The sequence below is a fragment of the Tenebrio molitor genome, chromosome 9, assembly GCF_963966145.1.
Source record: "Tenebrio molitor chromosome 9, icTenMoli1.1, whole genome shotgun sequence".
Taxonomy (NCBI): Eukaryota; Metazoa; Arthropoda; class Insecta; order Coleoptera; family Tenebrionidae; genus Tenebrio; species Tenebrio molitor.
The window spans coordinates 988,985-1,008,272 of record NC_091054.1 but is presented as its reverse complement, the minus strand read 5'-3'; the positions used below and the strand labels follow the sequence as shown (position 1 = coordinate 1,008,272).

The 19,288-nt window shown below is 40.1% G+C and overlaps 1 protein-coding gene across 2 annotated transcripts; it reads right to left on the bottom strand.

Annotated features, from left to right (window-relative positions):
• Window positions 1-7,864: 7,864 nt before the first annotated feature.
• Window positions 7,865-19,124, bottom strand: snama (something that sticks like glue). 2 transcript variants are annotated; one of them, XM_069057421.1, is made up of 11 exons: window positions 18,962-19,124; window positions 18,714-18,908; window positions 18,414-18,657; window positions 17,657-18,356; window positions 17,379-17,605; window positions 16,756-17,175; window positions 16,292-16,495; window positions 16,041-16,166; window positions 12,637-12,951; window positions 10,017-10,971; window positions 7,865-9,010 (listed from the first exon to the last, which is right to left on the bottom strand). In XM_069057421.1, the coding sequence occupies exons 2-11, from the start codon at window positions 18,877-18,879 to the stop codon at window positions 8,015-8,017; spliced, it is 4,353 nt and encodes a 1,450-aa protein (XP_068913522.1). In that variant the 5' UTR covers window positions 18,880-18,908; window positions 18,962-19,124; the 3' UTR covers window positions 7,865-8,014. The 2 variants fall into 2 exon arrangements, with proteins under 2 accessions (XP_068913522.1, XP_068913523.1); XM_069057422.1 differs by lacking the exon at window positions 16,041-16,166 and having other exon boundaries at window positions 18,962-19,123.
• Between the last annotated feature and the right edge of the window lie 164 nt (window positions 19,125-19,288).

Sequence of the window (19,288 nt, the reverse complement as noted above, 5' to 3'; positions counted from 1 at the left end):
ATAAGTTAGCAAAAAACAAGTACATAAAAGTTTTCTTGCATTCGGTTTTTGTTCTACGCTTATCGGTATCGACGAAACAAATAATTTCCAAAACGAAATATGTTCCAAATCTTTCAATAATTTTAATTGTGTAGACTTTTATTTTGAATTTAAATTTGCCGCGCCTGAAGAGGGCGCGACAGTCACCGACTCAAGACACACACATCGACAAGACAGTCAGAGAAAAATTGTAAACCATGTAACAACACGCAAATTAAATAAAGTTTATATTAAAATAAAGCAGTGGAAGTGTTTTATGCCGATCAGAAAAGAAGAAAGGGACCACAGTTTCAGGTGTGGGGTACAGCTCAAGCACAGTACAGCCCAAGCAAAGTACGGCCCCTGCAAAGTTCAGTTCCAAAAGTTGTGTTATGTTATAAGTGCAAATGGCGGCAGAAGTGAAGACGCTGCAAGATTTTGAAGAAATTAAAGAAAATATTAGAACGGCTCCGGCACGAGTTATTCGGGCGTTGCACAATGTAATTTATGAAGAGGAAGGCGACCGCTCGAATAGAAAGAGGTTACGCCAGTTTACGGGATTTGACTTCGAAGTTGGCTCCGACGAATTTAACGACAAGTTAGCTTTCGTAAGTGAAAATTTAAACCAGGCTGATTTAATAGCAGTGTGTAATTTGTTGAAATTAAACTACGACGGTACAACAGAAGAATTGGCTGACAGAATCTGTAGAGCCTTGGCAAACTTGGATACGTTTCAATCGAACGAAAATAGTGATGACGAAGTAAGCGACGATGATGAAGATCAAGAACAAAGAAATTCCGAGAATGAATCGGTGACGCGACAAGTGTTACCAACACGACAGCACCAACCATTTTCTCTCTCTTTTAAAGATGTGGAAGATTCCATTCGCACTTTTGATGGTACTAGCAGTTATGGAGTGGAAACGTGGGTAGAAGATTTTGAAGATATGTCTAGGTTATGTGGATGGTCCGAGATACAGAAACTAATCTTTGCAAAGAAATCGTTACGAGGACTAGCAAAATTATTCATACAAGGAGAGAGAAAAATTAACAACTGGCGACAGCTACGTTACATTTTAGAATCGGAATTTAAGAAAAAGGTTACCAGTGCCGACTTGCACAATGCATTGCAACAACGGAAAATCAAACGAGACGAATCCGTGCATGAATACTTGTTGGTTATGAAAGAAATAGCGAAAGGAAAAATAGAAGTGGAGGCATTAATTCAATATGTCATCGATGGAATTGCAGATAGCCCAAGCAACAAAGCTGTCTTGTATGGAGCGAACAATTTAGCTGACTTTAAGAAAAAATTACAAGTTTATGAAACCATGAAGACCAAGAATGCCAGTCATCACACAAAAGCTGCTCCATCCGAAACGTTCAGCAAAACTGTTGGTTCGAAGGCACGAAACAACAATAAGACAACAGGACAAGAGACAGCAACAACAAGTAACGAGCGACGATGTTACAATTGTAACTTAAGTGGACACTTAGCAGTGAACTGTCCTAAGCCAAAAAGAGAAAGAGGTTCGTGTTTTAAATGTGGTTCCCTCCTTCACCGTGTTTCTAACTGCCCCGAAAGAAACATCCAAAAAGAAGGTCAAGCAGCCAGTAATCAAAATCAAGCCAGGCACCAGGTGAAGAAAACAGAGGTACAGCCTGCACAGCAACTTAGTGAGACGATGCTGGTGGAAAAGAAAAACCCTGTCCCATCTTCGAGCAACTGTGAAGTTCAGGTGACGTTAATTCCCTGTGTTCATTCCTCTGACCTTATTGCAGTCATAGATACGGGAAGCCCAATTTCACTTATTAAAGATTTTCTTGTTCCATCTTTACATTGTAAGCCTTATCAGCAAACCACTAGTTATACAGGAATTAATTCATCTGAATTGCGAATCCTAGGTGAATTTGAATGTAAAATTTTGTTAAATAATTTTGAGACATCCATTTTATTTCATGTAGTCCCATCAGATACAATGACACATAATTTGGTTCTAGGTAGAAATTTCTTGTTTACGCCCGACTTGCAAATAATTTTTGATAGAGAACGAGGTATTGTTGTGAACAAAGTTGAACCAGGACCCATTCAGGAATCAAGCTTCCAACCAGAAAATGAGTTACTTTTAATTGATCCACATGCTCTAAGGGATGGCATTGACCACATAATCATAAATCCGGAGGTAGATAAGCAGGTTGACTGTAAGTTAAATTTTCTGTTACAACAACATTTTCAAGAAGAGGAACCGACGGTACCTCAAACTCAATTAGAGGCGACGATAATAATGAAACCTGATCATGTTCCTTTTAATTTCAATGCGCGTCGATTATCGGTATTTGAAAAGAGTCAGTTACGGGAAATACTTGATAATTTATTACGAGAGGGTGTAATCCGTGAAAGCAATTCTCCTTACGCTTCTCCGATAGTGCTAGTAAAAAAGAAAACTGGTGACCTAAGACTTTGCATAGATTTTAGAACATTAAACAAGCAGGTAGTGAAAGACCGATATCCGCTGCCCTTCATAGACGATCAAATCGATAAGTTGAGGGGAAAGAAATATTTTACCAAGTTAGATTTAAAAAATGCTTTTTATCACCTCAAGCTTTCTCCAGACTCGACGAAGTACACTTCCTTTGTGACTCCGTTTGGTCAATTCGAATATCAAAGACTACCTTTTGGATTTTGTAATAGTCCATCTATTTTTATGCGTTATTTGAATACAATTTTCCGCGACTTAATAGATGCATCAAAAATCTGTGTGTTTCTGGATGACATCTTAATTCCGTCTGAAACCGTGGAAGACAACTTAACAATTTTGGACATAGTTTTAAAACGGTTAAAACAAAATAAGCTTAGATTAAGAACAGACAAATGCCACTTTTTAATGACCACTATAAATTATTTAGGTTACACTGTGTCTTCCGAAGGAATATCTCCTTGTCAGGAACATATTGATTCTGTTTTTCGTTTTCCGACTCCACGAAATACAAGAGAAGTTCAAAGTTTTCTAGGTCTAGTTAGCTATTTCAGAAGGTTTATTCAAAATTTCTCGTATATCGCTCAGCCGTTGTGCAATTTAACTAAAAAGAGTGTAAATTTCCGTTTTGGCGAGAAGGAACTTGAAGCCTTTGAACTATTAAAGAACATGCTTGCCTCTCAACCCGTGTTAGCAATCTATTCACCGACGGTTGATACAGAGCTTCATTGTGATGCTAGTTCCTTAGGCTTCGGAGCAGTGCTTTTGCAGAGACAAGAGGATGACAAATTTCATCCCATTTCATATTTTAGTAAAAGAACGAATGATGCAGAGTCTCGATATCATAGTTTTGAGTTGGAATGTTTGGCAATCATTTATGCTCTAAAACGTTTTCATGTGTACCTACAAGGAATACATTTCAAGATAATCACTGATTGCAATAGTTTAAAGCTAACTCTTGACCGAAAAGATTTAAATCCCCGAATTTCAAGATGGGCATTATGGCTACAAAACTATGACTATAAATTAGAACATCGTGCTAGCAGTAGAATGAAACACGTAGATGCGCTAAGTAGGCAACCGGTAATGATCTTAGAAGCAACTTCGTTTGAGCAGAATTTGTCCCTGGCGCAATTACAAGATTCGGGAATATCTAAGTTACGTGAGTTTTTAGAACAACAAGAACACAACAAGTATGAATTAAGAGATGGATTAGTGTATTATAAATTCAAAGACCGTTTGCTTTTTTATGTACCACAATTAATGGAACAACAAATTTTGTGTATGTATCATGACAATTTTGGTCATGTTGGTCCTGATAAAGTTATAGAACTAATAACACGCTTGTATTGGTTCCCCAAATTAAGGCAGAAAGTACATGATTATGTTTCAAATTGTCTTAAGTGTATAACTTTTTCCCCAATAAGTAAAAAACAAGGTTTGCTTCATAACATCCCTAAAGATAATGTACCATTTTCGACTATTCACATAGATCATTTTGGTCCCTTACCCAAAACCCAACAAAGATTTCAGTATATATTTGAAGTAATCGATGCTTTCTCCAAATTTATCAAACTTTATCCTTGCCGCTCAACAGACGCGAAAGAAGTGACTAAGCACTTGTCCCATTATTTTCAAGATTATAGTCGACCATTACGTATTATTTCCGATCGCGGATCAGCTTTTAGATCTGATGCTTTTAAGGAGTTTGTATCCGAAAACAATGTACAACACGTTCTGATTGCTACAGGAACACCTCAGGCGAATGGTCAAATAGAAAGATCAAATCGCGACTTGACACCAATGTTTTCCAAGACTGTTTCAGAACCAAATAAGTGGGACCAGGCTTTAGCTGCCGTTGAGTTTGCTATAAACAACACGGTAAACCGATCGACAAAAGAAACTCCCAGTAAGTTATTGTTCGGAATAAATCAGCGAGGACCAATTGAAGATACCCTACGTGATTATTTAGAAAGCGAATTAAAAATAGAACGCGATTTTAGTAAAATCAGAAATCTAGCTTCAGAAAGTATACAAAAATTACAAAACTACAACAAAACTGTACACGATAAGAATAAAAAAGAGGCTCGCAAGTACAGAGAAAATGATTTCATTATGATAATGAATACTGATGTGACTCCAGGAGTTAACAAAAAGTTTATACCTAAATTTCGCGGTCCGTATATTATTAAAAAAGTATTACCGAATGACAGATACTTGATCGAGGATATAGATGGGTTCCAGCACACCCAGATTCCGTTCAAAAGTGTTTATGACGCTTCGCGAATTAAACCTTGGTTATCAACCTCCAATACTTTTAATTCTACTGTTGATCTGGATGTGACGAGTGATCCCTAAATTGGTTACATTCCTTCATTAAGTAAATTCACAAAGTACTTTGTCTCGAATTTAAGGAGATTGTTAGTTAGAAATTAAATCTTTCTTATGAATTGATGTTATGTTTGTGTATGAAAAACTTATGTTTATGATCTTATGAAAGACCTTTATGATTATGATGTTAGCAGAATTATGTTATGCAGTTATGTTGAATCCACTTATGAAACTGTTAATCTTAGCTATGATTTATGTAAAACAAATTTAAACATATCTTAGGTTTAAGAAAATTTATGTGATGTTTAAAAAAAAAAAAAACTCGAGTGCCATTTAGTTATTGACTCTTACATTGTTTGTTATGTATTTTGATAATGTTATTTCATTTAGCTGATAAGTTTGATGTTATGTTCATCTTATTTGTTATGAACGATCGAGGTCGATCGTTGGTCAGATTGGCCGAAACTGTAGACTTTTATTTTGAATTTAAATTTGCCGCGCCTGAAGAGGGCGCGACAGTCACCGACTCAAGACACACACATCGACAAGACAGTCAGAGAAAAATTGTAAACCATGTAACAACACGCAAATTAAATAAAGTTTATATTAAAATAAAGCAGTGGAAGTGTTTTATGCCGATCAGAAAAGAAGAAAGGGACCACAATTGGATAACTTCAAGGTTTAGGAAAAAAAAAATAACGCAATTGACAACAAGGCAAATAACATATGACAGGACCTGACGCCAATCTAACAAAAAATATCTTGGCCTGTTACGTGTTTAAAACAATCGTGAACCTAATATATATTATATGATCTGGTCTGTTTTTTTTTTAATCAAAGAACCACCAACAGCACAATTTACACCCAAAATACAGTTGGCAATATTGTACACTTTTGATCTAGGGTGAAAAATCTCATCATATAAAAATTGAGGTTATGTAAAGATATTAGTAGCGCAGCATGTTAATAAAGTTAATAACAACTAATTTGAGAGTTTAATAATAATAAGTCTCACTTTCCGAGGCATTTTTAATAACACGTTGAAATTTTAAATGCGAGTTTGCGTACTTTCAAGGACATTAAAAATAATAATGACAGGCGTTGGCTGGTAGTGCCAATAGATATCATGAAATTCCCTAAATTTAATAAAATTTTATTATTGCAAAACCCAAATCAATAAGTCGTGGTTCTTTGATTAAAAAACAGACTATAGGCTTGCCCGACATAATGTTCTCGATTATAAAAGGTAACGACAACGGTTGCGCCAATATTTCCATCTCACTTAATATACTTCTGTCTTTGTCACACTCACGGCATTTGTCGATAATGTCCTTTCTTTTAATTTGGAGTCTCAAAAATGAACAATGAGTTGTCGCTACCTTATTTATCATCGAGAGCCTTAGCCCGACATCGATTGACGCGCCGCCAAGCGGCGGAGTGCGGCGTTTTTCAGTGTTGGTAAACAAACAGCTTCGTATTTGACGTGTAAAATCGGCTTTTTCAAAGTAAGAAATTAAAATTATTTAGAAAAAAGAAGAGTGATCAATCGGGGAGGTGTTTGCTGTGTTCCGGGTTGCAAAAATACAGAGAAAAAGAATCGGTAATTGAAATTTTACTATTTAATGTATTTGGCATGTTTTTATATCGCCAAATCTGAAAAATCACTAAAAACGTTCCGAATCGAAATTTTGTCGTTGAACTTGCTCATTTGTATTTAAAATATAGCAACAATTTAAAGAGATTGCTGTTTTGAGATACCAAGTTTTTTTCCGTAAACAGCTCGTATCAATCAACTGAAAGCCGCAAGTCATTATTTGCATTATTTTTTATTGTACTTACAGTTGCGGCCGTTGAAAACTCAGACACTTTGACAACGCCAAACTTTTAGCTTTGTAAATGGTACTCGTATTGAAAGTGACGTTTATCAAAATGTCACTCAAACATTATCCACATTAATTTCTCTCGCAATGGCTCTTATACTCACACCGTCCCTCAATCAAACACATTTTTGCAAATCAGATAATTGCGGCATTTCAAAAGTTACGCGCGATTCTGACCTAATATGTCAAATACCTACTGACACTGATTTTATAATCCTTGATGAAAATCCTGTTTACGTTAATCAAATTTCGGAATTTATACAGAGTGTTTAAATCTTTCCTGTCTGAGATTTCAACGGCCGCAACTGTACATTTGAATGCGAAAATTTCAAAAATTCGTGTGTTTTAATGAGTGATATTACATGTCCAGACAGGCGGAATTTTGAAAACATCAATTGAAAGCTGTGCGCTGCCTCCGCGAGGCGGCGCCGCAGTCGTCAGAAAACTAAAGTCCCTAGATATACTAGGGACTTTACAGAAAACGATATCGGGCAAGCGTATACTATACATTGTTTTGTATTTTTTTGTTTTTTTCAGAGGTGTCGTCAAATTGACTTAAAAAAGTATTACAAATCAAAGGTTAAACCCTCGAGCTAAAACTCTCGGGGCTAACCAGAATGAAAGTGCCCAAATTCAACTCGTAAAATTGTCAAAGCAAAAAGTTTTCGTAAAATTGAAAAATTTATCCGATAAAAAAATTTGGTTTTGTTATTTTATCTAGGAATAATTATAACTGAAATGTGGTTCATATTTATTTTCATTTGTTGAACATGCTGCAATTTCTTACGAGATCAAATCAATTTCCGAGACGCTTGAAACATATTCATGAAAGATGGTTGCACAAATTTAACTTAATCAAAACCTAACCCATTATGAGCAAGGTTAATTTTGTAGAAAGGGCATTTACACTTTAGAAACTTTCCAACAAAAGTGTTGGATCGACTGCTCGAAAACTTTTGGAGTAAACTGAATTGGGTTCAGATAAAGGTCAAAGTGCTGTTGACTTTGTAAGGAACTTGAATAAATACTTTAACATTTGGAAATGGAACAATAAACCGAAGGAAAACTCTAAAGCAAACCTAATAAAATGTATTATCGTACTTTCAAAATTTATTTTGCATTTGAATCAAAACGTGACCAGGTGAATAAAAAACACACTTTCTTATTTTGTTTATTCTCCATTAATTTACATAACTTAAAAAAAATAATCACATCCAATGGAAAAGAGAACAACTATATACAGAGTCAACCTATATTATGTTATCAGAATGACACCTTATAGTAATATAAGTAATATAAGAAACACGTTTACTTATGTTTGGACTTCTTTCTCTTTTTCTGTTTCTTTTTATGCTTCTTCCTCTTCCTCTCTTTATCGTCATCCGACGACTCCGACTCCGATTCCGAGCTGCTCGAACTCGACTCGCTCCTGCTCTTCTTCTTCCTGTGTTTCTTGTGCTTCTTCCTCTTTTTATCATCGTCGGAACTCGAATCGGACGAGTCGCTTTCTAGATCGTAATCCGGCTCGAAATTCGACTCGTCGATCGTCGGCTTCCTCTTCTCCGCCACGCTCTTCACCTTTTGCGACTCCTCCGCTTTCGGCTCATCTTTCTTCTCCTCCTCATCATCCTTGTGCTTCTTCGTCTTCTCCTTCTTCACTTTCTTGTCTTTCTTTTTGCGCTTGTCTCTCCTCTCTTCGCTGTCGCTCTTCGATTTCGACCTCTTCCGCTTCTCTTTCTTCTCCTCCTCGTGATGCGTCCTCGGCTTGCTCTTGCTCCTCTCCCTGCGCTTCTCGTCCCTCCTCCGACTGTCCGTCCTCTCTCGTCGCTCCCTTCGGGCTAACTCCTCCCGCCTGTTATCCCTGAAATCGCGACGATTTCTGGTCTCCCTGTGCCTGGACCTCTCCCGCCTCCTCCTGTCCACCATCTCGACTCTCCTCTCTCCCAAGCCGTAATTGCGGGAGGTCTCGTTTGCTCGTCTGCTGAAGGGAGAAACGCTCCTCGACTTGTGACGGTCGACCTTCACCACTCGGTCTATGTCGTCGATTTTCACCCCCAATCTCTCCTTGACCGACAACCTGACCGGGGCTTGATTTGGAGGCTCGACTTTCTTCCGTTCAACGGATTTCTCATCGCCGGACACCAAAGATGAACTCTTCGTTTCCGTAACGTCATCCTTCTCTTGTTCCTCGTCTTTCTCCCCAGAGTACAGTTTAGCTCTGTCGGTGCTGATCTTCTTAATTTCGATGGGGCGAATAGCGTTGATCGCTTTAGCAAAAATTGCATTTTCAGCTCTCTTCAACACCTGCAATCCATTCTTATTTATTATTATTGTTACAATGTACCAAAAACCAGAAGAAAAATAATAAATTACCCAAACAGGAAACAAATAATTACAAATGATACGCCTGTTTTTTATTTTGACTTTTGCACTGTTGTTGCCAACCGAACAACTTTAGTTGAAAATTTTTAAACTTCAATTGTGCGATATAAAGTTGGTATAGTCCATTTTTTTAAAAATCAATTGTCAATGTCAAAATTCCCTCAAAGACCACGCTGTACCACCCTAAAACCTTTCGTTTCCGGACACCTCTATCGTAAAATCTCCCTAGATCAGGTTTGAGGTTATATCAGTAATTTTCAAATGTCAGAAAAGTTTCAGGTGTAACCAAATTTTATACCAAAAGACAAGAAATAAAGACGATAATGACACTGAAAAGTGAAACTGAACATATACAGGAAAATGGGAATTTATTTATTGGGTTATATAAGCAGTTTACCTATTCATTTTCAGAATCTAACCCCCAATAGTCTTCCGAATATGATTCTGCGGAAGAGGAATGTCCTCAATTGGTACATTTCCCATCATTTTTTTCCAGTCCTCTCTAATCAGTTCCTCGCAGTGACGAACCCATATATTAAAAGAAAATACCTTGAATATGATGTGTGCATCTTTACTGCAATTTAGCATGGTCGGTTTGTCTGTCTGCATTTCTTCACGTAATCTAATCACAGCCAATTTTTCTCGTTGTGTTAGATCCTTGTTTTCGGAAACTCATTTAACTTTGTACTTTTATTTAAATGTAATTGCGGCTTCAATAGCGCAAGCGCCTTCACATCAAAATGACTGACATACAGTTGACATTTTACGTTGCCAACCTAATAATTATCAAATAACCAGTGGCTTATACCAACATGACAACACTTTGACAATTGATTTAAAAAAAGGGACTTTATATTAAAGAGTGAGAAAAAGAAGTTTTTGCCACGATTAGAAACAAAGACAAAAACGAAAAAAAAAAAACCATTACCTCGTTGGTGACCTTCCCCGACTTGTCCGCCTTCAAATCCACCCGTGCCGCATCTTTGGGACTGTTCTGCGAATGTGACGTCATATCTTCTTCCACTTCCCACTTGGACTTCTCCGGCAGATGAGCCAGCATTTCGTTCTTCACGTCCATGTCAGTTTTCAAGTCGATATCGGTGGTGTGAATCTCCAAGATGTCTTTCTCCGAATCTTCGTAATCTTTCTGGGTCTCCACCTCATCGGCCCCCCGTTCGGGAACCTTCTCTTCAAAAACATCATCTCTGTCGGCGCTACTCTCTTTGATCTTGCCGTAACTCTCCATGACGCTGGTGTCCACCCCTTCGGAGAGCATGTCGTCGTAGAGATCCGGCTTCGGCAGGTCCTCCTCGGCCTTCTGCGGAACCTCCGGCGTAGGATCTCTCTTCTCCTCTCGCTTCTCCTCCTGCACCTCCTCTTTGGTCTCCTCCTTGTGCTTCTTTTCCTTGTGCTTATCTTTCTTCTCCTTCCTCTTCTTCCGGTCCGAATCCTTCTTCTCCTTCTTCTTCTTGCGTTCCTTGTTCTTCTTCGACTTGTCGTCGTCCGAAACATTTTTCTTGTCCCTGTCCGACGACGTGTCCCTCCTCCTCCTCTTGTGCTTGTCCGGACTCTCCTTGTCCTTCGACTTGGACTTCCTCCTGATCGACGGACTCCTCTTCTTCTCGGGCGATCTGCTCCTGTTGTCGTGCTTGCGCTTCTCCTTCACCTTCGCCGGCTCCTCCCGCACCTTCTGCTCCTTCGCCGGACTCGGGAACCTGTCGAACCTGTCCTCGAACCGCGTGTTCTCCAGTCCCGGCACCGGCGGCTCTTCCACCCCCGGTGGGGCGACGTCGTCGTAACGCCTCGGCGGCGCGATCAGCGTGGGCGGCAGCACGTGCGGCTCCTTGCTGGCGTACGGGGGCGGATAGTCCCGCGGCGGGTACCTAAACACACAAAAACCGCCTATCAGACCTGCGAACCGGAAGACACAGACAATGGAGTAAATCCAACTGACTTAAACAACTCCGACTTAAGCAAAATGGCGCTTTTCGAGGCTTCGACTGGGCGGTGGTAGTCTTCGGACGAGGAACACCTAAAACACACTTGAACAGAGTGAAACTTTTGACTCCATGAGTGAAATAAACACGTTTTGCTTCAATGGTTTATTCAATCTCAGTTACATTGTTACAGTGGTCGCTTAATTTTTTCTCGACTGACGAAAAAAAAAATTAAGGGTAGGTACAGAGTAGGATACAATCACACATGTTCACAGCCTTCGATAAAACCATAAATACAACGGTAAATAAGTAATAAATAAAATCGATGGTATCACAGCATGCGGCTTCAAGAAAACAGTAATTGGAACAGCTCAAGGATACGCTCCACGACCAATTACTATTTTCCCAAATATATAAGATGAAAAATCGAAACTGAAGTTGCGATTTTTGTACAAGAGATGTTGGAAAGTTTAAAATTCACTCTACATATATCACAACAGAGCGATCTTCAGATTTTTTTGTCACAGTACGGCTACATTTCGGCGAATCATTTTTATCCAAAACAATAATAGCGATAACAAAACATGTACAATTTGCAAATTGGTATTTGATGCGATGAGAAATATTTCAAAACAAACAGAGCAGTAATACTCATCTAGTTGGCTTGTTTGTTTTGCATGTTGAACGCTAATAAATCAAAATCCGGTGCCCCAACAAAGTATTGATTTCTAATATTGCAAATACAGATTGCTAAAATAATTACTAAATAAAGTGATTTTCCTTTCTTCTAAGAGTAATTCTCGAACCACTGTCATTCCTTTTTTCTTACTTCGACATTTGTTTAACGGAAAAATTTAATATTTTATTAACAAACAAATCCGTTACGACAGGACACCCTCAAGATGTCCAATTGCAGAAACCAGGAATAGTTTCCAAACTGTAACCTGTATAAGACGTACAAAACATTATTTTTCAACCATCACAAATGACTAACAAAAATGAGATGAGAATGGTTTGAGAAACACTTTTTTATCAAGCTAAACAACTCTAGTCAATGTTAATCATTATCATCACTATTATTATTACTGCTTAATTATCGTAAAAGTGGTTAAAAAATGTGTGTACTGCACCCTTTCGTAAAAAATCTCGTGAAAATCGCTCCGCCACACTTATAAAATAAGATCCACTCTGAAGGAGGCACTTTCAATCTTGAAACCCTCCAAAATGGATGTGCGTCACGCACCTTATCCTCTACATCCGATTAAATAAGGTTTTATTTTTTAACACTGAGGGACCTTATCCACCGGCTTAGCGCTTGGTATCGATCCAAAGAAAAAAAAACCACAAACTTAACAACACTAATTAATAATTGATCCCTTAATTGGGAAGCGGAGGTGAAATCGGCGTCCGTAAACGGACTCGGCCGGAAGATCACGCGACTTTCCCATCGAAGAGACCAAGTGCGGTGTGACACGAAGCAGCTCTTGGAGCTTTACAACAACAATAAGAAATGACGAAAACGCCAGACGTATAACGTATTTTACGCTAGACTCGGAATCGAGATGATCGTTCCTCGTCATCGCTATAAAATGGACACAATTATCACAGTACCTGTTTGGCGGCGGCGGCGGGGGATACGGATGTTGCATCTCGGCCTGGTAGTAACCGGGATCGGGTTGGGGTGGTGGAGGTGGTCCCCTCGGCTGACCCCATCCTCCTCCTTTGGCCCTCGTCCTGTCGTCGTAATTGTCGTAATAGCCATAGTCCCTGTCGCGGTCACGGTCGTGGTGGGTGTCTCTGTCGTCGGCGCGACCCCCTCTGTGCTCCCTGTCGCGGCTGTAGCCCCTTTCGTCGCGGCCGTAGTCTCGATCTCGGTCGTGATCGTAGTCGCGATCGCGGAACTGGTGGCTGTCCTTGAAGCGGTGCCTGGAACAAGGCGGTCATTCAGGGTCTCCAAGGTTCGACAGAAAATTAAACAAATGTTAAACGGGGATAGGGGACAGCTGCCAGACGGACTACAGGTTCCCCTGTTGCGCACCTAAAAGTCGACTATCTTTTGCAATTCGACAACGTATTTCTTTAATTTTAGTCTATTCTAATTTTTTATAAGTTTTAAATGACACATCATTCTTATCCCGCAACAGCGGATACGACGAGAAAACGTTTTCTTCAGCTTCCCCAATTGCCTAAGAGACAAAAATTAATTTAGTGTCTGTTTATTACTCTCATTCTCTCTAATATCTATTCATTTTGATTGTGACCAGTCCCTAGTAACTTTTCAGTTGCTAGGTTATTGATAGGGAATTTTAGATAACACTAAGTCCAGCCGCAGTTGGCAACTCTCGGAGGCGCCATTTTGGCAGAAACGTCTCGATGACACAACGACTTGCGCAAACGTTTTTCGACGTACACTGTGCGCATAACTATAAAAATGAGTTTGGGTGCGAAAATTCAGAATTCAAAAAGAAAATGCCACGTCCGTCGTCTTGTCAAAGTTGAGAACAAACAGTTAATATTGATTTGTTTCGAGAAATTTATTGAAGCCGACGGAAAACAACTCACAAAAACGAACATCGCCAATAAAGTTAGCTCTATTTGTGCTATTTTGTTGTACAATTTGTACAAATTTTTCAGGCCAAGAATTCATAAAATGTAATTATAAAAAGTTGCAAGATTCTTCTAATTCAACAAGGTTGGTAAGTGCAAAATAACGGAATCGAGAAAAGGCTTGAAAGAACGAGAGACAGTCTTAACAACCACGGGGCGCATGCAGTTTTTTGCACAATCAAAATTACATATCCATAAAAAGGCATAAAGAATGTCTAGTTCCAATTCATTCGATTAGTAAATTACCGTTGTCTTGGTTATTACTATCCCACCTCCACCCGGCGGCACGGCAATTTTGCCGGAGTACATCCACTATTACGGATAATACGGCGCGATCAATTAAAAAATAAATCGAGTCGGCGTGTTACCTATGGCAACACATGCTATAGCATAGGCTCCAAAGCAAACTCGATTTATTTTTTAAATGATCGCTCCGTACTATCAAGTAATAGTGCAGTGGTTATCAACATAATTACCAGCGTCTCGCCTCCACATTTTGACTTTTTTGTGTTTTATGTTCTGTGTCAATGTTAAGGAATTTCCTCACGATGTGACATGAGTATAATAATATACCTTTTTGAATTTCAACCACCAATGTGTTCTCTAAGTCCAAAATTTTTAATTTTTAAAAAGAGATTGCGGTACTATTCCCGTTGCTGAAATTATAAATGGTAAAATCGATTATTTTTCTAAACACCAAAGATTTCTCATAGCAACGGAAAGTTCTTTTTTTTTTACGTAACAAGTTTGGTGCTGTTATATTTCATAACCGCATTATTGATCTTTTTTGTTTTACAAATAAACCAGTTAGTGTTACAAATGCAACTTACATAATCTATCAACAATGCTGGTAAGTGAAAAAAAAAAAACAATCATGCGAAAAAGTCGCAAAAACGAAAACACTCATAAAATTTACGAAACAATACCAGATAATTAAAATATGTATTCAAAATGTAACAGGTGTTTTTTTTTGCCACCGAAGTTGACGTTGGAGCGTCGATTGTGAAAGCAGCTGTTTAAATCTAACCTCACTTTTTACGATTTTTTTATGCAGTTTGAAAAATCAGTCTATTTTAAGACGGGTGGTACATCAGCTGTTTAAATCTAACCTCACTTTTTGCATTATTTGTGTTTTTAATCGGCAGTTTGAAAAATCAGTGTTTTTGAGACGAGTAGTTCATTCACAATCGACTCTTCAACGCCATCTTTGCCGCCCAATTTAAAAAAACACCCTTTACTTTCACTCTGCATTTTGAAAGTGGTACTTTCACAAAAGCGTATAATACATAGAAAGAAATAGGGAAAGAATAAGAGATACTTTCATTGCATTAAACATTAAAGTAGTCCGGTCGTCTCAGTTTCTAGTCAATAGAGCAACTGATTTCTAAATTCGTACAATCAAAATTTTTCTACAATGATACAATAAAAATTTTATGATAAATTATTTCCGATTTATTTGTATCGATTTATAAAGAAATAATCATTAAATATATAAGTTGACATTTTTAATTGGATCTTGTTTTGACTCAAGAGTTGGTCGCGTTGCGTTAGCATTGGTGGTGAGTCACGTGGTCGTCTGAACAATGGCCGACACTTCCGCATTAATAGTTTATTCTTAGTTTTCGCAATTTTTCTCTTTGGAATACCCGGTAAGGATGGTAATTAAGGCCACCAGCGAATTCCTCAAGTCATTTTCTAAATTTACAGTAGTTTTTAGTCATAAAATCAAAGCTTTTTAACTGCACAATTTCAATTTTTATGTGCCCGCAAAGCACCTGTCCATAAGATGCCATATTATTCAGTCCATTTTCGAAAGCCTTTTGTTCAAAATTTAACTCGGTAAGGCCCTTAAAAAACTTCGGATTTATATTCCAAAATTGTTCAACTTTTGATTTGTACACTTTTTGTTACAAATTCAATGGTATCGATGTGACGACCGGACTATTTTAAATTAGAAGAGCACTAGTAGATAAAATAGTAGAATCTTATGATGTTGGTAACTTTTCGAATTAATTTGAAACCATCACGTGATGCATCAAGTACGAACTATTTAAATCGTGTTACTTTGGAAGTGAAAATTTTGATCATCACCACAAAATCCTTTACAGTTTTTAAATTATCAGAACGTTTCAATAAAACTTTTCCTGTCAATTCCCGCAAGAATTGTAGAAACAGCGGGTCAGATTTCAACAACGCAAGAACTTAACACACCCAACTATACTGAAATAGTAACACCTGTACCCGTCTTGCAACTGTTACATTTCAAAAGGAAGAAAAAAAGAAAAAAGAAAACAATCGCATGCGTCTACGTCAGTGATAAAAAATGTAAACAACTAGCAAAATTTCTCGAAAAAATGAAAAACACGGGATAAGGTGTGATGGACGTGGGATTGTCGTCTTCAACTGACCTTGGAGGCGAACGAACGGGCGACCTGTAGCGCGAAGGTCCCCTTCGTCTCGGGGGCGAGTGTCTAGGGGAGAAGTCCCTAAACGGGGAACCCCTCAAACTGCCCGAGAACGATCTCGAGCGCGACCTACAATTAGAACCATTTCAAATTCGACACTTGCCGATCGGCTGTTGCGTTGAGTGAGTGTTGTTCGGGGGAGTGGGCGTGTGAAGAGGAAGGGGGACGAAGGAAGTCGCGCTTTCGCAACTCACCTGCTGATCGAGAACGACCTGGAACGGCTCCTCGACTGGCGGCGTCGCGGAGACCGACTTCGCAACCGTCGGGGCGATCTGCTGTAACTCCTGCTGCGGCTGCGGCTCCTGCTGTAGCTGCGTCTCTGGCGTTTGGCGCGCCTCTCTCGCTCGTCCTTCTCGCGCAGCATCCGGTTGAAGGCGGCCAGAGGGTCGTCGATCACCCTGTAAGCTCGCCTATTAGAAAAAAATTCACGACATTACCACGACAGTTCGCACTTGAAGGACTGACACGTTCGAAGACTACAAAAAAAGGGTCTTTAAATGTTTACTGTTTTCTACAACTTAAGAACTCGAAGTTTTTATTGCATATTATCTTTTATTGTGTTCCTGAAAAAATTTGAAAATTTTTCCTCTATAGTATACTCTTTTACGTCATATATTGCACGACCGACACTCAAAAACAATCAATAACCATGACCTACCCAGAAGGCGTGCGTCCTCTCATCCTCCGGTCGCCCAATCCATAATCCCTATGGTGCGACCTTGAACCCTGATACGAGGGATTGTACATCGGTGGTGGTCCCGTCATCGGCGGCCTGCTCGTGTCGAACATGGGCCTCGGGGGCACCTGGTATGGACCCGGCGGCATGTAGGGCGGTGCGGCCCCTGGCGGTGGAAGTCTGAAGTTTGGCGGTGGACCGTTGGTCGGCGGGAAAGTTCCCATCGGAGCTGGGGGATTGGCGTAACCTGGAGGCAGATTGGGCGGTGGGCCTTGCATCGGCGGCACCATTCCCATCATGGGTGGTGCGTTATAGGGACGCACTTCCGGGGGCGGATAGTTCGAATTGGCGGCCACTCCCGGCTCGTCCACCGTCGGAGTGCCGGCTCTCTCCTCCGAACGCCTACAAACAAAAAAAACAAATACAAAACGGCAAATGCGCAAATTTGCACCATGGGAGTTTGCAACCGTCTGTCAATTTGTTTGAAAACGGAAAAAAATTAAAATCATCCCAAAAAAATGTTTAATAAATATTTAAAATTGTTGTTCACATTAATTCTACTCTCTAGTAACAACAAACCGAAAGAGAAGAATTAGAGTAAATACCCTGGGTCGTGGTGGTACGGGGAATTGCGGTGGTTGCGATGGTGGCGCCTCGGTGACTCGTCACGTGACCGATGCTTGTGCTGCCTCGAAGTGGTGGTACGTTCGCGGGTCGAATTGACCCGTTTCGAGATCGACTGAGTTTTGGGAGACTCCGCCGGAGAAACTCCAGGTGGACCCTCGGGGATCGCTTCCGGTTCCACTTTAGGCGAACACTTAACTTCCGTTTCCTGCAACAACAAAAATTACAACTTCGTCCTCCTCCAATCCCGACCGCAAACCTTCTCTTCGTTCTTCGAGTGCTCGGTAGAGTCCGCCTCGCTGATGACAGTCTTCTCTTCTTTTTCCGGCTTCGAGGATTCCACCGGCTGCGCAGGAGGCTCCTTCGTCTTGACCTCGACCGTCTCCTCAGCAGTCCTAGTCACGCTCTGCTTGTACACCGGTTTCTTTACGTATCCGGTCGTGTTCTTGAAGTTCGCCACGGAATTGCGAAGAAACCTGTTGGGAATAAGTGTGGCGGGAGATATGTCCTTCTCGTGACAATCGGGACACTCGTGCTCCTCACTTTCCAGCAAGAAACTTCGGATGCACTCGTCGCAGAAGGAATTGCCGCAACACGGAATCATCACGGCGTCAGTCAGCAGATCTGAACAGATCGAGCACAGCAAATCCTCGGGAATTTCAGGCTTGACCTCTTGCATTGGAGGCGCAGGCGCGGTCTGCTTCTGTGTGTAAGTCTGGTGGTCGAGCACCGGAACCGCGTAGGAACCGTTCGGGGTCATCATGGCCCCCTGCACTTGGGGGCCTTCCACTGGTACCATGAAACTCAAAGGGATTCCAGTGCTCTTTTTGATTTCCATGGGCTCAGGACCTTTGCTCAGGGGACAGTCTTTGATCCAGTGGCCAGTCTGGTGGCACTTGTAGCAGCGGTAGTTGGGGGGGACAGCGCCCATCTGATTAGCCCCACGAATCTTCATATAACTTCAAACCCAAACAACATTTTTTTCTCAAATAAATTACACAACAACTTCAACTTACTTGCTAGGGTCATAATCTTGAGTAGACTGTGACATCATTGCTTTAATTTTATCGTCCTCAGGAGCATCCAAACTTGATAAATCAACAGCCTTGGCTATGGGCCCACCCTCGTCAAGTTTCATCGGTGGAGTGGCGTCGCCCCCATAACCTTCCCATTGTTTTGTTTTTGTCTGAGCGGAAGTGGGAATCCGTGCTATCAAAAGCGACGTATTCTTAGGAATCAGAACGTTCTCATCTTCATAAACTACAACAACAACGACTGGTTAGATCACATCCAACAGTACCCAATCGGCAACTTACTTTCTTTGGTTTGTGCGTTGGTTACCTGCAGGTCGAAGTCGGTATTTTTACCGATCCTCTTCTGCTGGATGATGGCGTTTTTCAGGTCTTTCACTGAAATGTGCAAGCCATCGAACGTGACAGTGTCGTATTCTAGAGCCGACTTGAACTTGTAATGCACCGACATGACTAAATTCTACGTGAGCCCCGTTCCACCTGCAACGGAAGCTACGGTATTGAGGACGCGCTTCGTTAATGAAAACACTCACAGTATAGTTTCACATGAATTAATAGTTACAAGAACACCAGGAAACACATTAAGAAACGTTACTAGTGTTGTATTAGTGTTTATTTGACTACTTTTCGAACAACTAGCGCAGCAAACATTTTTATTTACGTTTGACGTATGACAGTTCAACCAAAATGGACGACACGACGATAAGCGATAAGCGCAGGAGGCGATCACGAATTACAAAAACCACAGAATTACTGTATTTTCGAATTTTACAACTTCTTAAAATTATTCAACTGCATTTTTAAATAATACACTTCGCTTGACACGTTTTGTTGGGGCAATAAATAATGACGTTGTCCTA